Source organism: Nuphar pumila, chromosome 14, assembly GCF_984573655.1.
Source record: "Nuphar pumila chromosome 14, dmNupPumi1.hap1.1, whole genome shotgun sequence".
In the NCBI taxonomy this organism is placed as follows: Eukaryota; Viridiplantae; Streptophyta; class Magnoliopsida; order Nymphaeales; family Nymphaeaceae; genus Nuphar; species Nuphar pumila.
In genome coordinates this window covers 59,323,391-59,346,950 of record NC_143262.1, presented here as the reverse complement: position 1 = coordinate 59,346,950, position 23,560 = coordinate 59,323,391, and the positions used below count along the sequence as shown (strand labels likewise).

Here is a 23,560-nt window from a genome sequence, read left to right as displayed (position 1 = left end):
GAAAGCATTGTCTATACAAGAGGGGAATACACCTATTTATACACAACTAAAGCCCCTTGAGAGCCCTTGGAACACTCCCTAACGGTTAGAAATAGAGCCATTGGGGAGGTCTCAACGACTCTATGGGCTGATGACACTTATGCCCTCAAAACAAAACTAAAAGCCTAGTTTACTAAAATAAGAATAAAAGACTGGTGTGCCCCTAATGGGCACAACCTATTAAAAGTCTGTGAAAAGACTAAAATACCCCTATTGGGTATTTAACTATTACAATGCTAAAATATATATATAATGTATATATATAAATATATATATATATATATATTATATTTATATACATACATGTATATGCAATTATGCATATCTTAACAACCCCCCTCAAACTCACGGTGCCACAACTGAGAATTTGCCAAGGAAAAATTGAAATCTTGATGAAGGAAGTATTTTTGTGAAGAGGTCCGCCAATTGATACTCGGATGGTACATATGGCAATGTAATGCTCTTCTTCAAAAAATCTTCTCTAACATAATGGCAGTCCATTTTGATATGTTTGGTTCACTCATGAAATATGTGATTGACGGCAATGTAAACTGCACTTTTGTTGTCAGAATACGATCTTGAGGGTTTTTCTACGTAAACTCCCAAGTCTTCTAACAATTGTTTCAGCCATACTAACTCATAAGTAGTGGTTGTCATAGCTCGGCACTCTGCTTTTATAGAAGACAAGGACATCTTTTGTTGCTTCTTGCATTTTCACGAAATCAATGAATCCCCTAAAAAACACAAAAAAACCATAGTTGAGCGACGATTATTCGCATCTCCTCCCGAATCGGAGTCTGAATATGCAATCTTCTAATGGGGAAGAAGATGACAAAAAATAAATCATAGTTAATAGTGTTTCTGATATATCTAATAATCCTCATTACAACACTCAGATGTATTGTAATAGGAGCATGGTTAAATTGACTAGCAGAGTAGCATCTGGAATATCAAGGCGAGTAATAGAGAGATAAGATAAAGCTTCAATCATCTGTCTGTAAGGAGTTGGATCCTTCAAAGGTTGTCCATCATTCTTCTTTATATTGGCATTGATAACCTTTGGAATATCTAATTGTTTTTCATAAGAAAACCTTATCGTTTCTCTGCTACATACTTAGTCTGTGACAAATAATCAAGGTTTTAAAACCCGTGACTCGGAACTCAACTCGTTCTTTATTGACTCGTGACTCGACGGGTCAACTCGGTGACTCGGACCGGGTTTTGTTAACTTTTGATTTTAAAAGAAAAACAATATATAATTTGTCTGAAACCATGTTTTGAGTAAACATAGTCTCCAAATGTCTGTAAGAATATAAAAACAACTGCAAAGAGCGATAGAGGTTTGCTTGAATAATTGAATTTGATATCTATACAAGCACTTTGACTAATTCATGACTTGAATTAGAGGATTTGGTCACCATGAGTTCAGTCTGCTACTACCTAAGGTTCCTAAAATGGCCAATCATATATGCTAGCTTGTTTTAAAAGTTTTAATTAACAAATCCATAAATGTAAAACAGGGATATATGTGCATATTGAAAGTTTACAGAATGCCCAATATCAACATAAATAAGCAATTTTCTCATGTATAAAACTATGCAGGAAATATATTAATGGCACAACTATAAAAAGACTACTAATATTTGAATATGTACAATGCTTGTTCACGTAACAAATGGATGATGAAACCTAAATGTGACTTCCCATAGGCACACTTGACCCGCCATATATAGTGAGAATCATTTCTTTAAAATATTTTGCTAGAATAAGTTGATAACAGTAACACAGGGTGAACAGTAGTTCGAACAACATCGCGATTTTATTCTATGGATTTAAATGCTTTTTTATCTTTAAATGATTTTTATTTTCTTTTTTATACAAAATATGGGGGTAACCCTTGTTAAAATATATGTACTTATATATTTCGAAACTGTAATTTGAAACTCAAAAAACAAATTTCAAACATCCCAAAACTCGCCCGAGTCAGGCCGAGTCAGGCCGAGTCAAGCCCGAGTCAAGCCCAAGTTTTGGCAAACCGAGTTTGCCTTGCCGGGTTGACTCGTTGGAGGGGTGAGCCGAGCCGAGTCAGCCGAGTCAACGAGTTGACTCAGCGAGTTTTAAAACACTGCAAATAATAACTACGAGGTGAGTAAGTCACTTTAATTCTAAGAAAATATCGTAAGAAACCAAGATTTGTCATATCAAAGTTAGCCTTGAGAACATCTTTGATATGACTAACTCCTTTCTTATCACCTTCTATGATAATCATGTCATCAAAATAGAGAAGTAATACTACCATGACTGCATTAGAAAACTTAACAAACAAGATTTAAAGTCAAGTTGTGTCATCACACTACTGAATCAATCATACCAAGCCTTAGGAGCTTGTTTTAGACCGTACAAAGTCGTGTGCAACTGAAGGATTTTTTCATGTGCCAACCCTAATCCTGGTGGGGGTTCCATGTAAACTTCTCTGTTAAGGTTACCATTCAAAAAAATTATTTTTAACGTCCATTTGAAAGATGAGCAATTTTTTAATTGAGGCTATAAAAACAAAAGTTCTAACAGTGGTCATTCAAGCAACCGGAGCAAATGTTTCATCATACTCTTGACTATATCCATTGTCTACAAATCTAGCTTTATACATCTCTAATGTCTAATCACTTTTGGTTTTAATTTTATAAACTCATCTACACCCTATTATTTTTTTTCCTTTGGGTAATGTTTGAATTTTTCAAGCTTTTGTCTTTTCTAAAGCTCATAATTCATTGATGGCTCTAATCTATTCTTAATGATTTTTAGCATCATTATAGGAGGACATAAATGAGTGGATGGCCATCAGACATGCTCTATATTTGGGTTCAAAATAGTCATATGACACAAATCTACTTGGACCTTTGGAAATCCTCATGGATTTTCTAATACTAGATGAATTTATGTCTCGTTTTTGGGAATATCTTTCTAGGATACATGGAGGATGATCTTCGGTACGTCGAGTATAAGTTTGAACTTCATTATGTGAGAGGTCTATGTCATCAAGACCTTCATTTTCATTCTCATGTGCATCATGAGTGTCCTCATTGTCACTCTCATGCACATCATGAATGTCATTACTATCATAATTGACAACTTTATCATGCTCATTAGTATGATAAAAAAAAATCAATAATCATAATGTTCTTTGGTTTTATATTTATCAAACTCATTTTCGTTTTCAAGGAACGTGACATTTCTTGAAACATATAGCTTGTCCTTTCTAACTTCATAACATCTATACCCTTTTTGGTTTTCGGTGTATCCCAAGAAAACACAAGGAATAACTTTAGCAGAAAGTTTGTCATTATTGTTGGTAAGGACAAAGCATTTTTAACAAAAAACTCTTAACCTTTTATAACCGGAAGGAGTTTTAAATAATTTTTCAATAGGAAAAAAAATCAATAATATTTGAAGGCATTTTATTTATTAAATAGACCGTCGTAAGGGCGGCTTCGGCCCAAAATTTTTTAAGAACATTTCTTGATATAAGAAGTATTCTAGTAGTCTCAACCAAGGTTTTAAAACCCGTGACTCGGAACTCGACTCGTTCTTGATTGACTCGTGACTCAACGGGTCAACTCGGTGACTCGGACCGGGTTTTGTTAACTTTTGATTTTAAAAGAAAAACAATATATAATTTGTCTGAAACCATGTTTTTGTGTAAACATAGTCTCCAAATGTCTGTAAGAATATAAAAACAACTGCAAAGAGCTAGAGGTTTGCTTGAATAATTGAATTTGATATCTATACAAGCACTTTGACAGTCAATTTGTCATGTGCCACAGAAATCTGGGAGTTTAAAGATTAAAAGTTTATTAGATGTAGAACAGTTGGTCACGACAAGCAAAAATTCATTAATTTTGCTAGTTTAAGTCCAGACTCCCAAACCATTTCATCAGCTTGCAGAAAGTACTAGACTCTTTTAGCCTTACTCAAGACCTGGTTCTCCATTTCAACAGTTTATCTGATTTTTCATATCAATCCCAATTTTGAGGTAAACAAGGTCTGAAACTGCAAAATAGACCATTTTTTATTTGACAAAAGCAAATGCATACAAAAATCTCCTGGTTTTGCCAATAGAGTAAGTTTTTCAATGTATGTTTTTACACAGTCAATTGTACATACAATCTATTAGAACACAATTTTTTTTTCAAATAGTTTGTCAACATGTAAGCAAGTTTCTCAAGGGCTTCACAAATCAATGGCCTACAATATGCCAAAATTTCATGACTCAAAAAAACATATTTTTACATAAAAAAATATGATAAAGGTGTGATTCCTAGCAAATAAACCATGTTGAACACATATATGAGGTCAGATTGCTTAGATACAACTTGCACCTATGATTTTTCAACTAGATTGTATAGACAGTAAACAGTAGACTGCATATATGTATATATATCATTACCATTTGAAACTCAAAAAACAAATTTCAAACATCCCAGAACTCGCCCGAGTCAGGCCGAGTCAAGCCCGAGTTTGCCTTGCCGGGTTGACTCGCTGGAGGGCCGAGTCAGCCGAGTCAACGAGTTGACTCGGCGAGTTTTAAAACACTGGTCTCAACAATATGTCTATGTTTCCTTTCGGCTAAATCATTTTGTTGAGGAGTACAAGGACAAGATTTTTGATAAATAATCACATATAAATTAAGCAATGTCACCGATATCGCCGATATTTTGAATATATCGCGATATTATCGGCAATTTCAAGCTTGTAATATTTTCAAAATATTGGCAAATCAAAAACATCGTGATATTTTTTAGTTTTTTGTTTTTTTAAATTTTAACTTTGTATTTCCTATTTTTTTGTTTCTTTTATAATTTTAAAACCTTTAAATCATTTTCTTTATGTTTTTTGAAAGAAAAATAATACAAAACTTATTATTTTCTTAGGTTTTTTGTTGTTATTTATATCTTTGTCAATTTTTTAAACTCCTGAGATTTATCAGCTTTTGAAAATCGCTTTGAGAAATACCCTCGCCGAGAAATTACCTTTAACGATACAAGTGACTATGAAATCAAGATAATTTTTTAAGTCATTTGATAAAAATTCGCCTTCGAAATTGGACCTAAAAATTTTAATGTTGGCTTTAAATTGAGTTTTTGCATAATGATGAAATTTTTGGAAGCAATCAAATACTTCAGATTTGTGCTTAAGAAAATATATTCAAGTGTGTCTACTAAAATGTTCCAAAAAAATAACATAGTACAATATTCTTCCTTTGGATCCAACCGGAGCCGATCTTTAGATATAAAATGACTAGGTCCAAATGGCAAGGATTTCATTTTACCAAAAATACAATCTTCATAAACTAAATTTTTTTCTTTATAATTTGCAAGAAATGAAAACAAATATAATTTTGACGTAATAGGATGTTCTAATCTTTTGTGCCAATTTTCTATATCTTTCTTTTCTACAAAATTATAAAAAATATGGTTTGATAATTGAAGGTTGTCCATTACATAAAAATCTCCCCTTCTATGGCCTTGCCCAATCGACTTCCTGGACTGGAGATCTTGTATCAAACAACTATTAAATAAGAAAGAAATTTTGCACCCATGATGCGCAATTTGAGAAACACATAGGAGATTTAAATTCAATTTTGACACTATTTTAATATTTGGTATATGAAAGGTTTGATGTTTTTTTGCAAAGTTCCAAAACTTTTGATTTTTAAAGAGGTTTCATCAGGGGTTGAAACATAAGAATCATTTGGGTTAATATGGCATTCATATAGTATAGACTCATTTGGAGTCATATGAAAAAAAGCTCCGGAATCAAGAATCCAAGAAGTCTTACCCGGATCAATATATGTGCACACGACCGCACCGAAGAGAGAAGAGGCTTGATTTTTTAATATTGGTTGTAGTGTTTCCATGAGTTGCGCTAAAGACATTGAGCCCACGCTTTCACCATTTCTTTCAAAAGATGGTCCTACGAAAGGCACCTTCTTTCATATCTTCGATCTTCTCTTTTCTTTTTTAGGCAAAAAGGCTTGATGTGACCCGACTCATTGCAAAAGTGACATATTAACTTACCACTTTTCTTGTACTCATAGTCATTTCTTTCATGATCATTTGAGTCTCTTCCATAATCATTGGAGTTTTCCCAATAATCATTGGAGCTTCTTCCAAAGTGAGGGGGCTTGTAAGCCCTTCTGTGGTTTTCGGCCCTTAACATAACAAGCATCGATTCATCTTTAGTAGAGGTAGGTTTCGTTAATCTATTTTCCTCCATAATTAATTCTTCAAACATTTCTACTATGGTAGGTACTCGTCTATGAAGAAGGGTCTATTTGATCCCTTCAAATTTGGGTCTAAGCGCATTTACGAATTGGTAAAAATGCTCTATTTTGATTTAATTTTCACGGAGTTCTACATCTTGAGGGCAATGTCACTTAAGCTTTAAAAGAGTCAATTCATCCTAAAGAAAAGAAAGAGCATTATAGTACTTCCTAATGCTCATTTCTCCTTGACTCATGTTTCTAACTTTGTTTTGTACATTATATATATAAGTTATATCCTTTAGACAATACATATCCCTAAGATATTTTCATGCATCATTAGCTTTGCCAAACTTGAGCACTTCTTAATGTCAACATTATTGATGAATCATCCAATAATTTTTAAATGACTCATCCTCCATTCTTTAACTCCGTCTGTTTAGTTATACACTGCCGGTCCCAAGCCCGGATAAAGGAGGAGGGTTGCGGTAGGTCTGTGACAGCCAGCATAAAAACTTAGTCATACCCTATGAATATGAACCAATATGAGAATCTCGTTGGGGCGTTCCCTACTGAGCGACGCGTTGTACTCTATAGGCCCGGAGGCAGTGATAAATGGGCAAGGGTTGCTAGGTCGTAGCCCGGAAGCGATGCGTCACACCAGCGCCCGGGTGTGGTGTCAAATAGGCAAGGGTTCCCTCACTTTGTTGGACGGGTGGGGGTAAAGAAGTTAGTCCAAGACCATAGAATTAGGTTAGCCACTTGGAACATAGGGTCTTTAACTGGTAAGTTGGTAGAGTTAGTAGATGTTATTTGTAGGAGAAAGATTGATATTTTATGTCTACAAGAGACCAAATGGGTAGGTGAGAAAGCAAAAGTGATAGAACCTTGGGGATATAAGATTTGGTATACCGGAATAAATAGGAATAGGAATGGAGTAGGGATTGTTATGAGTCGTGAGTTTATAGATAATGTAGTTGAGGTCCGTAGGAAGGGTGATAGGATTTTACTTATTAAATTAGTATTAGGTACGGATATTATTAATATTATTAGTGTTTATGCACCTCAAGTAGGTTTAGATGATTCCACTAAGCGTCAATTTTGGGAAGATTTAGATGGAGTAGTACAAGGGATATCTTATGGAGAAAGGCTTTTCAGCGGCGGTGACCTTAATGGGCATGTAGGCATTAGTAGGGATGGATTTGAGAGTATCCATGGAGGCTATGGTATAGGAGAAAGAAACGATAGTGGAGAAAGGATTTTAGATTTTGGTTTGTCCTATGATATGATCTTAGCAAACACTTGGTTTAGGAAGAGGGAGTCTCACCTAGTAACTTTTAAAAGTGGGGTTAATACGAGTCAGATAGATTTTTTCCTACTTAGAAAGAAAGATAGGGGTTGTTGCATCGATTGTAAGGTTATACCGGGAGAAAGTGTAGCTACACAACATAGAGTCTTAATTTTAAATCTTAGAATTAGACAATGTCGCAAAAGGGATAGACATAGGATAGATCCTAGAATTAAGTGGTGGGCACTGAAAGGATCTAAACAAGGAATGTTTGTAGAGCGGGTAGTTAAGGAAGTTGATTGGTGTCTCGAGGAGGATTCAGAATCTATGTGGAATAAGATAGCGGGTGGCATGAGAAAGGTGGCTAAGGAGGTATTGGGTGAGTCTAAAGGCGATGCACCGCTAGGTAAGGATACATCGTGGTGGAACGAGGATGTCAAATTAGCTATTAAGGTTAAAAGAGAGTGTTATAGAAATCTAAGTAAAAGTCGTGATAATGAGAATTTGGAGAAGTATATGATAGCAAAGAAGGAAGCTAAAAAAGTATTTCGGAACGCGAGGGATAAGGTATATAAGGAGGTTTATGACAAGTTGGATACCAAAGAGGGTGAGAAGGATATTTATAGGATTGCAAAAATGAGAGATAGGAAATCGAGGGATCTGGGTATGGTTAGATGTATCAAAGATGAAACGCAAAGGGTTTTAGTCAAAGATGAGGAGATTAAGGAGAGATGGAAAGATTATTTTGATAAGCTATTTAATGAAAGTCATGCTCAAGATCTTGGAGACTTTTCCATTCCTTTTCATGAGATGAATTGTGACTTTATGCGCAAGATTCAAAAGAAAGAAATTGCAGAGGCTTTGAAGAAAATGAAATCAAGAAGAGCAGTTGGCCCAGATGGTATACCTATTGAGGCTTGGAAATGCTTGGGAGAGAAAGGTTTAGAATGGTTGACAAATCTTTTTAACAAGATTTGGCGGACAAATAAGATGCCTAATGAGTGGAGAAAGAGTACTTTGGTGCCTCTATATAAGAATAAGGGTGATATACAAGATTGCACAAACTATCGTGGTATAAAACTCATGAGTCATACTATGAAACTTTGGGAGAGGGTGATTGAGTCTAGGTTGAGAAAGGTTGTCATGATATCAGAGAATCAATTTGGTTTTATGCCTGGAAGATCTACTATGGAAGCTATACATCTTCTTAGACAACTTATTGAGAGAAATAGAGAGAGGAACAAAGATTTGCATATGGTTTTTATTGATTTGGAGAAGGCTTACGATAGAGTACCTAGGGACGTTCTCTGGTGGACAATGATGAAGAAAGGTGTTTCTCTCAAGTACATTAGTATAATTAAAGATATGTATGAAGGAGCAGTAACCAATGTCCGCACTTGTGGAGGGGTGACAACCAATTTTCCTATAACGGTTGGGTTACATCAAGGATCTGCTTTAAGCCCTTTCCTATTTGCTATAGTGATGGATGAGCTTACGAGATCAATTCAAGAAAATGTGTCGTGGTGTATGTTGTTTGCTGATGATATTGTTTTGATTGATGAGTCTAGAGCTGGGGTTAATGCTAAGTTAGAATTATGGAGACAGACATTGGAAGCAAGAGGTTTTAAGTTGAGTAAGAGTAAGACAGAATACATGGAATGTCGATTTAGTAAGCAACGAAATAGAGATGGGAGTGTAGTGAAGCTTGGTGAGCAAGAAATACCGGTGGATGATTCTTTCAAATATTTGGGATCTATCATTCAAAAGTATGGAGAAATTGATAGAGATGTAAATCATAGGATAAAGGTTGGGTGGATGAAATGGAAGAGTGCAACTGGAGTGTTGTGCGATCGTAGAATGCCATTGCGGTTGAAGGGAAAGTTTTATAGGATGACTATTAGGCCCGTTTTACTATATGGTACGGAATGTTGGGCTGCCAAGAGACATCATATTCAAAAAATGAGTGTAGCTGAGATGCGTATGCTGAGATGGATGTGTGGAAATACAATAAAAGATAAGATTTGGAACGAGGAGATACGTCAGAAGGTAGGCGTTGCACCCATTGAAAATAAGATGAGAGAGAATCATTTACGGTGGTTTGGACATATTCGACGAAGGCCTAATGATGCTCCAGTTAGAAGGATGGAGAAATGGGAAAATATATTAGTTAAAAGAGGTCGGGGTAGGCCTAGGAAGACATGGATGGAGGTGATAGGAAAGGATATGAATGCTTTGAACCTCACCGAGGACATGGCATTGGATAGAAAGGAATGGAGGAGCAGGATTCATGTGGAAGACCCAGAATGATTTTCTTTGTTGGTTCATATCGCCGACCCCAATTGTTTTGGGATGAAGGCGTAGTTGTTGTTGTTTGTTGTTATCCTCCATTCTTTCCATCTTTTCTCATATTCGGCAACGGCTTTGGACATTTTATCGCCTTGAAGTGTTACTTCCTTTCCATTCTCGATCTTGGTGAGCATAAGCTTAGGTTCTCTTTCGATACCATCAACCAAACCCCATAAACCCTTTTTCCATATTTTGTGTTTTATTATGAATGTCCACATTACATTGTTCGTATCATTGAGTTTCACGAGAATGGAGATAATGACAAATTTTCTTTCAGCCTCTATTTTTACAAGAAGAGATAAAGAAAGAGAACTAGAAAAAGAGAAGGGACAAGAAGAAGATAACAAAAAATGTGTTGAAGAGGTCTGATGGTGCACTTCTCGAGGCAACAAACCAATGCTCCACCAATCTCATGATCTTCCTCTTGATCTTCATGTACAAGTCACAACCCAAGAACACCAAGGCTCTTATACCTTATAATAAAACAAGAAAAAGAACAAGAGAATGCCACTTATGGGCTTACAATAACACAATATTAAAGAGCACATATACCACTTATTGGTCAATCACATAAACACGTGCATACAAATAGGCCACTTAGGGGCCAAAAAGAACACAATAAAAAATATAGAATTTGTATATCCAAAATGCTTGAGAAAGCATTGCCTTTACAAGAGTGGAATACCCTTATTTATACACAACTAGAGCCCTTGGGACACTCCCCAACGGGTAGAAATAGAGCTGTTGGGGAGGTCCCAATGACTCTATGAGTCTATGGGCTGATGACACTTATGCCCTCAAAACAAAACTAAAAAACTAGTTTACTAAAATAAGAATAAAAGACTGTTGTGCCCCTAATGGGCACAACCCATTACAAGGCTGTGAAAAGACTAAAATACCCCTTATTGGGTATTTAAGTATTACAATGCTAAAATAGATATATATACATAATGTATATGTACATTATATATTTATATGTACATACATGTATATGCAATTATGCATATCTTAACAGTTATTTTCTCACTTATTTCTGCTTTGTATTTTTAAAATTTTTAAGCCCCAAGTTTTGCCCGAGATTTATCAACTAAACTATATTATAGTGAGAAGTTGCCTCGACAAGATGTAGCCAAGACTGGTGGTATATGTGATTATGTTTGGTACCCAAAGCCCTAGTGGATAAAATGAATTACCATGATGATACAAACAAGTATTTCCTACAAAAATATCTGTAACAAGCATAGTCAAAAGTAGACATTCAGAAAAAACAAAAATTAGATGTCTTCCTAGCATTGGCAAAATATAATCTGACTCAATTATTACTAGCACAGTAGAAATAGATATTACAAACATTGTGTTCACTCGCATTTAGTCCTCTATATGCTGCTATAGGCATGATGCTTGGCTTAAAAGAGAACTTAGAATGTTCTTGGACCATTCATGTTATTGTAAAAAATATAAACATAATATATGTTTAATAGAGAACAGGGTAACTTCGAACAACACTACCCTCGAACAGTGTCAGACACACAATGTGCATCCAATTTTGCTCAAAAACAGGCTTTAGCGGTGGTGAGCAACCGCAGCTAAAGCCTTGGGGGTCTTTAGCAGCACAAGCAACCACGGCTAAAGACCCCAAAAAACATCATTTTTTGCGGGCTCCATTGATCACGCGAGTGCATCTGGTTTGGATCAAATGAGAAGGGTGTTCGATGATACACCCTTCTCATGTTTGATATTGTCAAGTCCTATATTCCAATTTGTCCATTGAGCTGACTGGACACTGGAAAATAATAATAACCAACATTCATGTTGTCTCAGCCTATGCATATGTGTAAAACTAAAATCATAATCAAATAAATAGAAAACTGCATCCAAGTGTCACAGAAGCGTAATGCAGGAGATAAACCCAGAACACTTACCAGAAAAAGGTGCACGAAAGCACATCCACTTTAGACATAAAACAAACCGACAAGCCACTTAATCATTATTTAATGCCAATGTGGTTTTCTCAAAAAAAAAAAAGGAAACATATAAAAAATGGAAAGATGGGAATTCCGTTCTAATTAAAAAAAAACATAATCTGATGTAATTAAGTTTGCATTTTGAAACATACAGAAACAAATTACAGGATTTACAGTAATAATTAAAATATACTGCTCAATTATTTATACTTTGCCATAACTATAGGTAGTAATTACCCTGCTCGATTGCTGCCTTGCCTCCAAGTATTTGGGATTTACATGAATGCTATGTGCTGGGCGCGGAGATTGAGAATCAGGTCTAGATGCAGGCACTCCAGAAGATGAACCATTTACAGCAGGTGGAAAATCAAGTTCTTGCTCAATGACACAAAGTGGCGGTGGTGGGAATACACCCTTCCAGGTCCTGAAGAGATGCTGCATACTGGGATGTATGGATGGATCAACTTGTTTGTAGGCCTTGCAAAATACCTAGATGAACAGCAATTACTCTGACTATGTGGAAATTGAATGCTAACTAAAAGAAAAATAATCAAGGAAAAGAAAAAATGATTGATGAATAGATGTAAAAGTTGGCATTAGGCTTACAAAGATTTTTTTGTAGGATAACTTTCAAAGATATTTAACTTCAAGCAACAGGGAGAAAAAATTCTAGAATGATAACTTTAATAATAAAATTGAAGGATGCTTCATATGGAATGAATATTAATATATAAGATAACTGCACAATCTGCAGCAATAGTTTTGTTACATCAGTTAACAACCCAACAAGAAAACAAGTCTCCAAAAAAATCTCACCTCAGGAAGCCTCACAGCAAAGTACTTGACATAATCCCCCCTGATATTCTTTACAATACTGTCTAGAAGATACAGAGAAGGCAACTTTTGCTCACTGGGAACCTGCAAATTTCACTAGAAATATCAGCCATGGTGTAATGAACAAACTTCACAGGAAAAACAATCATCAATCTTTATCTTGATATAACAAACACATGGAGGACTATTAGAAATCTTTCTATATTTATGTTGATGTTCCTCACTATGCCAAAAGCAATAGGTGGGAAAATGAGTTCTACCTGCTTATGCATCAAATGAAAAAAATAAAGGAAACAGTGCTATACTACAAATAATAAATAAACCATCATGTAGTCCCTTTCATGTTGCAGTTACTTCATCAAAATTTGTTACTGGTTCTTTCTACAATAGCACAAAGTTAACATTGATCATAATGAGAATCAGAACAACAGCTAGTGAGCACACTTGAATTCTAAAACATGCTTGTGTTTCTCTCCATCCATGTGCACCACCCTCTACCTATAGCAACTGCCATCTCCATATTTTGTGCCATTTCTTCTTCAGTTTGCATTTCCATCTCCAAAATGAAATCTATAACATATCATTTTGGTCAAAAAGGACAAAAAAGAAAAGTCGCTAAGGACAAATAATGAAAGCTAGGGCATCAAACATAGGCTTGATTGTCTTGATAACCATACTATACAAATAGGTTATATTGTTTAAGTTGTTCTAAACATGACAGACCAAAGGCCTATTTTGTAGTAGGCAATGGTCCTTCTTCTCATAGAGTTGTTTGGTAGGCGAAAGAACGGTTTTAGACAAATGCTGTGAAATCTAGTTGCATTTTATTATATAATATACCGATCTTATAACAGTACAACATGATACACTTTTTCTTTATAAAGTTTCATATGGCGCACCTTGTTTGTAATTTATAACATGATACTGGTCATTTCATATAAGTTGACTTTTTTTTAAAGTCTTTGGACCAAAAGCTGGCTGCATTTTCTGTCACTTTTTTTTTTCTTTTCAGGCCATTTTGGCCATGGTTCTCACTATGTGTGGCAAGTATTAAACCCATCTTCAACCAAACACTCAGAACCAAGATCAGTTCATACTTCATACACCCAGGGATTTATCCCTAAAATTGGGTCTATTCATGTTTTGATTGGAATCTAACCACAAATTCTTTACATGGAAGCTGGATCAAGAAGTAAAAAACCTTTTTTCTCCTTCAGAGATTTGCAATTGGATAAGGCAGATCCGAAACTTCATGGAAGGAAGAACAAGGGGTAAGTGATTTTCTAAAGCTTTCAAATAGGAATTTCCCCAATAGAGAGAGAGAGGGAGAGAGATGATCTACCATGCTTCTGACTCATGGGAAGCAAGAAAGAAAAAAAAATGAACCACTGATTTAGAAGTTGTCAAGGAACAAAGATATCAAATTCCGGTACCACAAGTTGGCGAAGATCAACCACCAAAGAAAGACAACAACAATAACATTATCAGAAAGTGCAAAAAGCGATATAATCGCCTGATTCCAATAACGTTAATTGTTAAGGGTCATTTACTTGTTGAATTATGTGCTCTCTCAATAGCCAAATGTTTCTCTGAACAATTTCTTCAATAAAACTCACAGAAAGAATTTGTCAAACTGATCAATTATTCTTCCTGGATTCTGAAAGCACAATTTGAATGTGAAGTTCACTGTAACAGAGTCCGCACTAAGATATGTCAAACCAAAGATTCATCCCCCATGGTTCAAAACTCAAACTACCAGAAAGATCAACAAGGAATACATTCCGCCCATCCCATTTCCGAAATGAAGCTTCACTGATCGATATAGTTAGCAGCAGTAGAAACAAAATTTCCCCTTCAACAAGAATGTGAGGTCTGATATTTCATAGATAAGGCTGCTCATGGAGTGCGCAATCCTCATTGTACCAAAAGTTTGGAACCCACATGGAAATTATAACTCTTATCTATAAGAATGGTACGATTCAATATTCATCAAACATGAAGTCAGAGAAAATGCCTCTTGGGTACAGGTGTCCAAGATTCTGGTGTTCATGAACACGTTCTGTATGTGTGTGCATCTTATGATGGCATAGACAGGGTTGTTTGCGTCACATGCACCAGTGCACAAACTAATGAACCGGATACATTGGCAATGCAGAATTCTTATTTCACACATTCTATTATGAATAAATCCTAGGGCATCAACCATTCCAACTACTATACATATAAATGCACAACAAAGAAAAGCAAATAACTGGTATATGACACTCACTCATCACCAAAGAAACACAAAAGAGAGAGAATAACAGGAAGGAGACCCGATTAATTTCATGATTTTGAACGTAACAACTCAAGAGTACAATAGAATTATAGAACTAAACATCCACCAAAAATACAATTTTTTTGTCAAATTTCTGTTTTCCCTTTCAGTACAAGAAATCAACTATAGCAAAAACCACCTCTAGGATGTTCGCACAGACAATTGCAGCGATTCCCTTTGCCGCATGGGTATTCTCCCCGGCAATGATCGTGAGGTTCGTGATGATGGGTTTGGAGTTAAGCGTGAGCTCCCGAAGTGCCGTCTTGTACTGACTCAAGAGCTCCTGCTGCTGAGTGCAAGCCCCCCTGCCCGAATCATCCCTCTCCTTATTCTCATCAACGATGACCCTTCCTCTGCCACCATCTATCTCCCTGTCGTTCGCCCTGAACCTAGCGAGGAATGCGCCGCCTCCTCCTCCGGCAGCTCGGCCCCTCTCGGCCTTATCCGACAATCTAGGTTTCTTCAATCCGAGCTCCCTCGTTCTGTCCACCGGATTCCGAGAACTCTCCATCTCCACAAACGGAGACCGAAAATCCCCAGATTTTAAATCCTAACCCTAGAAACTAGCCCTAACCCCACAGAGCAAAACTCTCAGCTGCACGCGCCCTGCCCGACAGAGAAAAGATACGGCGGGCGGGCTCCGACAATCCGAAACCCTAATTCCAAGTGAACTCGTTATTCAAATAAGAATAAGAGGCAAGGCGCATCCTATGGCGACCGGAAGGGAAGCGTCGGTGGCGCGGAGGTCAGGAGATGGGCCGCGCGGGTGGAGGGTGGGCGTCCGCACGAGTCCTCTTCCTCCTCCTCCTCCTCCTCCTTGGCAGTAACAGGGAGGGACTCTTACCAGAGGCTCCGGATAGCATCCACAGGAATCAAGAAGAAGAAGAAGACAAGAAGGAAGTCGGGGGTGGGGGTGGGGGTGGGGGGTGGGGGGTGGGGGGGCGGTGAGGGGGGCAACGAAAGAGAGGGTTGTGTATGTTCTCACATCTCGTGTTCGGGGTCCCACTGAGCGCCAGGCATAAGAACTCGCGGAGCTAGTATCCTTATATGTATCGGCATCACTCAGCATCGAAATACCCTTCCCTGTTATGCTCGTCATGAAACGATGATTTGAAAAAAAATATTGTTTGAAAAAATGACAAAAAAAGTCATTCATCCAAAAAGTATTACTTTAATTCTTCAAAAATCCAAACATTTCATTTTCTCTCTAAGCAGTAAACTTTTGCATCATCTGCTATAACAGGAGCTCCCTTTAACAATGCAAACTTTGTCGTCGTCTCGAGTTGAGATTCTGTTATCATCACAAAATTTTACTTTTGCAAGTCAAACTAACCTTTGAAAAAGTTTTTGAAAATAACTCGCCTCCGTTTTAAAATACAGGATAATTCCGAAAAATAGGACTCGTCTGTCGGTACGAGGTTCAACCGTTCATGGCGCCTTTACCAGGGGTAATTGAACCAAGGATCAATTGTGTGCTTAGCTTTGCTCAACTTGTCTAAATCGTGTTCTATTTCCTAAATGCACAAAGAATCAGGCATGTGCTATGAATTTTCTGAAAATGCAAAATTGAAAACATGATGTTTGCTTCTGAGATTTGAAATACTTGAAAAAAATCTTGGAAAATATGTTACTTGGAAAATCGTGAATCATGGTGAAAGTATTTCTGAGAAAAATGAAAATTGATTTTTGAAGAACCCAAGTGTTTTGTGAAAATCGATTCTAAGAAATTTGGAATAACTATGGAAAAACTTGATTTCTCTGAATCCAAACTTTGAAATTGAAAATATAACTTAGAAAATTGAATTTTGAACTTGAGAAACCCTTGAAATATCCTTTGAAAACTTAATGTTTTTGAGAAAATCGATTTCTGTATTAAACTTAGAAAATTTTGAGAAAATCGATTTCTTGAAATTGGAATTGGAATTTACAAATGAATGAAATGAATGAATATGGATTTGAAAGACTTGATTTTAAGGAATTGAGAAAGACTTTTTTATATTTTTGAGAAATGTAGTGCATTTTGAAGTTAGCCTAAGAGTGTAGGCTGAATGTGGCTAATATGAAGGTCACAAATTTGGGTCTCATTCGTATTCTGACTATGGTCATAAATACAAATTTCACCAAGTTTGTCAACTCCATAAGAGCTAGTGCACGTGTCATTCATGTAGACCATAGTGGATTTGTAAAGAATGTACATGAATTGGCATACATAGCAGTTATATAACAAAGTTTAAACTATATGCAATGCAAATCCTATTCTAAGCAGAAATTGAAATTCTTATTCCAAATTTAATTATAATTTACATCACTAATTGAATCTAAATACAGGAAATTAAAGGAAAGTAAAGTCTTCAATATCCCTGCAAAACTAGAAAACTTGTTAGTGAATATATGTTGGCTTTTCTAGATTTATCCAATAATATCTGGAAATTACTGGATTTTGCTAGATATAAGTCTTTTTCCATGATTTTCTGATATAAACTTAATGAAATATGAAATAAAACTAAATGAATAATAAAGATGAGATTTGAAAATTCGAAATTGGGGTCAAAATAACCAAAATACCCCTGATAGCAAGACTATGGCTTTGAAACCAGGGTTTTCAAAAAGATATTTTGTAAAATGTAAGTTTTAAAATTCAAATAAGGATAAATTAAACCAAATATGATATGATATGATTAAAAACATAAAAATTAGGGTTTAGAATTTCGAAATTTAGGTCAAATGACCAAATTACCCCTGATAGCAAGACTATGGCCTTGAAATTAGGGTTTTCTGAAATAAATTTTAGTAAAAACTTTGGGTTTAGGGTCCAAATGAAGTCAAATAAGCACAAAATTAATCATGAAGCATCCTAATATGATTCTAAACATGAACAAACCCTAAAAGCATGAATTTATACACGAAAATCAAGAAATATCACAAAAATCACAATTTTGGCAGTGTTTCTGGATCCTGCAGGTACCCTGTTTTGCAATTTGATCCATTCAAGCATCAAATGGATTCCAAAATTTATAAAAATCGACACATGCATTTATTATAACCTTAAAATCAGATTGGAATTGTAAAAATATATTTTCGTAATTATTCCAACTCAAAAATTGTATTAAAACCCTAAAATAAGCTATTTTTGTCCATGGTCACAAACCAGTTCAAGTGTTAGACCCGAATCAGGGGTCAAATCACCATAAAAATTTCTGAAATTTTATAGAGATAAACTAGATATAAAAGCAGATATTTCCTATTTTACAGATTGGAAAAAGCATCTCTGGTGAGGGAGAAACCTTTCTGGCAATTCGGACTAAAGTTTAATGAATCTAACATTGGTTAAAACAGGTACTTTTGGTTGAAAATACAAAAACAAATAAAACTCTCCATCAATTTTTTTTGAAATTTCAGCAATAAATAGTAGACATAAAAATAATGAAACTCTTTTTTTATAGATCATGAATCAGATCTACGGTTCGAGATCTATGATCAACACAAGTCAAATTAGGGTTTTGGAAGACCCTAACGAATTTTAAATTTTAAATATGATTCTATGACAGAGGAAAAATACTAAACAGAAGCAAAAAATTATCAAAATTTTACTGTAAATAGTTCGCATCAACATGAATCCACTACATTTTACGGATCTTGAATCGGATATCAGATGAGAAAAATAACACAACTACAAGTTGCCTATGAATTTCAATAATGATTCTAAATGATTTAAAATCACGGTTTAATCTTTTATTTTTCTGACAGAGTTTCCGAATCTCAAAACATCTGAAATTTTTACAGTAGTTCACTAACATATTCATGTATCATATATAAAAAATTCAGAGATTTACAATGAGTACTTCAGTACGAAATAATATGTTCTTTACTGGTCTAAGCTTAAAACACACATAAATTTAAGAAAATCCAGTAAATCATGTTTTAATCAATGAAAACAATGAAAAAAATACTTAAACAGTAAAACAAAACTAATTTCTATGCTGAAACACATGTAATAAACATTAATAGGTAAAAAAAAACACAGGGAATCCATGGCTGAAATTGCTTTCACCTTTGAAATCATGGATTTAACCCATTTAATGGGTAAATCTCATATTTCTTTGGTTAAGAACGTAGAAAACATACCTTTCATCGATTCTAACAGATTAGAATCCTGGAAAACAACATGCAATAGTTTTAGATCATCTTCTTGGATTGAACTTGAGGTTCTTGATGGTGATTCCATGGTTTAAACCATGAAAAGGGAGGCTCCTACTGTGAAATCTATTGAAAAATTATAAAAAAATAATAAAAACTATCAAAAAATACTAAGGAATCCTATCTTAGATGGTGCAGCAATGGAGGGAGCAGCTAGGAGGAGAGAGAAGGTCCAAGAAACTGCTGAGAAAGCCTTAGGGGTCGACCTCCCCTCTAGCCTCTTTAAATAGAAAAAATTAGGTTAAAAAAAGGCTAATTAATTCCAATTTGTCCCTTTTAAAAACCTATCTCAAACAATTAGTGGGGGGCAATTTTTCTTAATTGAATTTGACTTTTGACCTTCCTAATTAAGCCCCTAACTAACCTAAGACTACTAATTAGACCTCTAATTGACCTAAAGACCCCAAATGTGGCGCCATTTGGGTTTTTCAAAAACCTAATTTTTTAAAACTTTAAAATCAAAGTTAGAAACTAGAGTGAAGATAGGGGTTTTTAAAATTAAATTTTGACTCACCTAGACATCTAACCTAGGTAGGACATTGACTAATTCTAGTTTAACCCTGACTTTTACAAATGTGGCGCCACCTTGAGTGGGGCCCACTTGAATTTTCAAAAAGGATTTTAAAGCTTGAAATTGAGAGAAATTTCAAAAGATTTTCAAAAGCAATCTTGAAATTAAAAGTTTTGAAATGGCATAGAGTTCCAACTAGGTCAGAACTCTTCTGGATATGGCACCAACTGAGTGGGCCCACATCAGGTTTTGAAAATTTTAGAATAAACACTAAAAATAACTTTGAAAAGGGTTTAAAATCAATAATTGAAATTCAAAATTTTTGAAAATAGAGTCGCAAGCGAACTGGGACTCCGGGTTAGAGTCCTGAAATTTCAGGACTCTGAGATTTTGGATTTTAAAAGCTAAATGAAGGAGTTTTTGAAAGATTTTATCAAAATTGGTAAAAACAAGTTGAAAAGTGCAGTCAGGGTTAGAGTCCTAATTCAACCGAAATTCTGAAATAGAGTCATGGATTAACTGAACTCTGTAAAATGACCTAAATTTTGAAAAACAAATGAAAAAGAGTAAAAATGGAAGCAAAAACAGACTCTAGAACAAACTTATGACTGGATTAGGACTCTGAGACGGAGTCCTGATTGGACTAAAACTCTAGATTTTTTTGGTATTTTCTGAAAAATAGATGAAAGAACTTGTGAAAATAGTGTAAACAATAACAAATATTGAAATAAAACAGAGTTCTGATTCAACTGATACTCTGGGGACAAAGTCCTAATTGAACTAGGACTCCCAGATTTTTAGATTTTCTGAGAAAACAAATAAGAGAATTTTGAAAAACAATTAAAAACAGGATGGAATTGAAGTTTTGGTTCAGAGTCCTGATCTGATTAGGACTAAAAAAAAGTCCTGATTCGATCAGAACTCTACGAATTTTGGTTTTCTGATAGGCAAATGATGAAATTTGGGGCAAAGCTTTTAAAAATCAGTGAAAATGAAGTATGAAAACCAATTTTGGGATCAAGACTCTAGGGTAGAGTCCTAATTTGATCAGGACTCTGGGATAAAACCTCAGAATTTTGAATTTTTTTGATAAAATTGTAACAATTTTGATAGATGGAAAGATTTTTGAAAGATTCTTTCAAAATTAAAATCAGGATCAAAGTCTTGATCTAACTCGGACTCTTTGAACAGAGTCCTGTTTTGACTAAAACTCTGAGTTTTTGACTCATTTTGAAAGATTTGGTTAAAAATAGGTAAAAATAGTGACAAAAGACAGAGTCCTAGTCCGACTAAAACTCTGAAGAAGAGTCCTAATCCGACTGAGATTCTTGAAGAAGAGTCCTAATCCAACTAAGAATCTCGGATTTTGGCCAGAGCGGAAGATTTTGAAAGGTTTTCTCCAAAACAAGTAGAAAAAGTATTAAAAGGTAGAGTTCTGATCTGACTAAGACTCTGGAAAAAGAGTCCTGATCCAACTAGGACTCTAAGATTTTAGCCAAAATGGAGGAAGCTGACAAGGGATATGACCATAACTGGTTTAAAATCAGAATGGAGTTTTGAAAATGTTTTAAAAAGATAAAAAGATAGAGTTCTGATCCAACTAGGACTTTGAAATTTTTGAAAAATTTGATAAATGAAGGAATCTAGAAGCGACACCACCTAAATGGGTCTCATCTGAGAATTGAAATTAGTTGAAAATTGAGTTTAAAATGAATTCAGATTGTTTCATGAGAAAAACACTTCGAAATATATGGTCCTAGGGGTTGGCAAATGACAGAATGTTGATTAAAAACCCAGGTTTTAAATTTAATTTTGAAAGAAAAGTTTTAAAAGCTCGAATCTGGATTAAATATTTTGAAAACAGGAGTGCTAGACCTCGATAATGAGATGCAATGACATGCAATGCTATGCAATGCAATGAGATGACATGTCAAATGGATGAAATGATATTGCGATGATATATGAAATGTAAAGACTGGTTGAAGATAAAATATTGGAGTGTTTACAGATGCCCCTCTTTGCTACTAAGCCGGTATAGGGCCGAGCTTAGTGGCAAAGAAAAATACACCAATTTTGGATTATATAAAAAATGCCCCAGTTAGGAAAATCTGACCGAGTATGAAAGAATTGGCTACGACGGTGATGACAAATGTAGAATGAAGAATAAAGAAGAAGATTTACCTCACTGAAATGAGGCTCAGGCTTGGCCCTTAACCTGAATGGGACGATACCTCATGGAAAAACGAGGCTCAGGCTTAACCCTTAACCTGAAAGGGGACGATACCTCATGAAAAAACGAGGTTCAGGCTTAACCCTTAACCTGAAAGGGGACGATATCTGGTGGAAAAATGAGGCTCAGGCTTAACCCTTAACCTGAAAGGGGACAATACCTCATGGAAAAACAAGGCTCAGGCTTAACCCTTAACCTGAAAGGGGATGATACCTCGTGGAAAAATGAGGTTCAGGCTTAACCTTTAACCTGAAAGGGGACAATACCTCGTGGAAAAACGAGGCTCGAGCTTAAACCTTAACCTGAAAGGGGACGATACCTCATGAAAAAACGAGGCTCATGCTTAACCCTTAACCTGAAAGAGGATGATACCTCGTGGAAAAATGAGGCTCAGGCTTAACCCTTAACCTGAAAGGGGATGATACCTCGTGAAAAAATGAGGCTCAGTCTTAACCCTTAACCTGAAAGGGGATGATACCTCATGGAAAAACGAGATTCAGGCTTAACCCTTAACCTGAAAGGGGACGATACCTCATGGAAAAACGAGGCTCAGGCTTAACCCTTAACCTAAAAGGGGACAATAAACGAAATTCTCAAATGAAGAAACCATGATGGGAGCTTCAAATTTTGCATAATAAATCTGAGAGGGGTTTGCAAAAGGAAGAAAGGGGGTTCTCTAAAGCTTGAAAAGGGATTGATCTTGGACATCTCATTGCTAAGACTAAATGGCTTTTAAGACAGATGACCTTTTTGCATAAAATTCAGGTTTAACCCTTACCCTGAACGGGAACTGTCTATGATGGGACAGTGGGAAGCACAGGGAAGTGTGTAAATCTAAGAGCCCAGGCACTCAGATCAAAACAAGAAGGGAAGGATCTTGGACAACTCCCGTCATCCGATCCTAAAAGGGATAACAACAACGCCTGGATACATCAAAATAGACATCAAGCTCTCACTTCATGTCAGGATAACTTGAAAAGATTGTCAATAAGATAAAAATTATGATTGATTCAAAAATAATTGAAATGTAAGTATACTTATATGAAAAATATTCACTCTTTTCTATTTGAAGTATTACCTCCAACTGAACTTAACTTCGTAGAATCAAGATTTGAATTCAAATTGCTTGTCATTGACTTTCTTTCAAGGAAGCTATCAATTTCCTTGATATGAACGGAAAAGAGAGTATTCTCATTGTGAAAGCAATTGGTGAAAGGATATTGATAAAAGAATTTAACAAAATTAAAGAAGATTCTTGGCAGATTCGGCAGTTTGATATCCTGGGATTATTTTCTCAGAATGGTCTTTCTGCCTGTACTCGCTTTTTTTTCGACAGAAATGGAGCTTTTTGGGTTTCTGGGAAATTCATTACATCATCCTTCATTTTGAAGATGTCCTAGTTTTTTCTCTTTTTTTATAAGGGTACATCACAAACTCCTTCATCTTGGAGATGTTCTGATCCTTCTTTGCCCCAATGATTATATTGACGATACTGGCTCATTGACTGGTGGTCTCTTGATGGTAGCTAAAATTAAATATCTTTTAGGATTTGTCGGGAGGCTCATCGCAGTCGCC

General features: G+C 35.6%; 1 protein-coding gene across 1 annotated transcript in view; it reads right to left on the bottom strand.

Moving 5' to 3' along the window:
* LOC149816869 (uncharacterized) overlaps nt 1-15,902 on the bottom strand; it is a 75,062-nt gene extending 59,160 nt beyond the window's left edge. The window contains exons 1-3 of the mRNA XM_089986691.1: nt 15,187-15,902; nt 12,713-12,814; nt 12,134-12,385 (exon numbers count right to left, since the gene is read on the bottom strand). Coding sequence (XP_089842817.1) covers nt 12,134-12,385; nt 12,713-12,814; nt 15,187-15,558 — 726 coding nt within the window. The 5' untranslated portion in view covers nt 15,559-15,902. The remainder of the gene's footprint in view (nt 1-12,133; nt 12,386-12,712; nt 12,815-15,186) is intronic.
* Nucleotides 15,903-23,560: the final 7,658 nt, after the last annotated feature.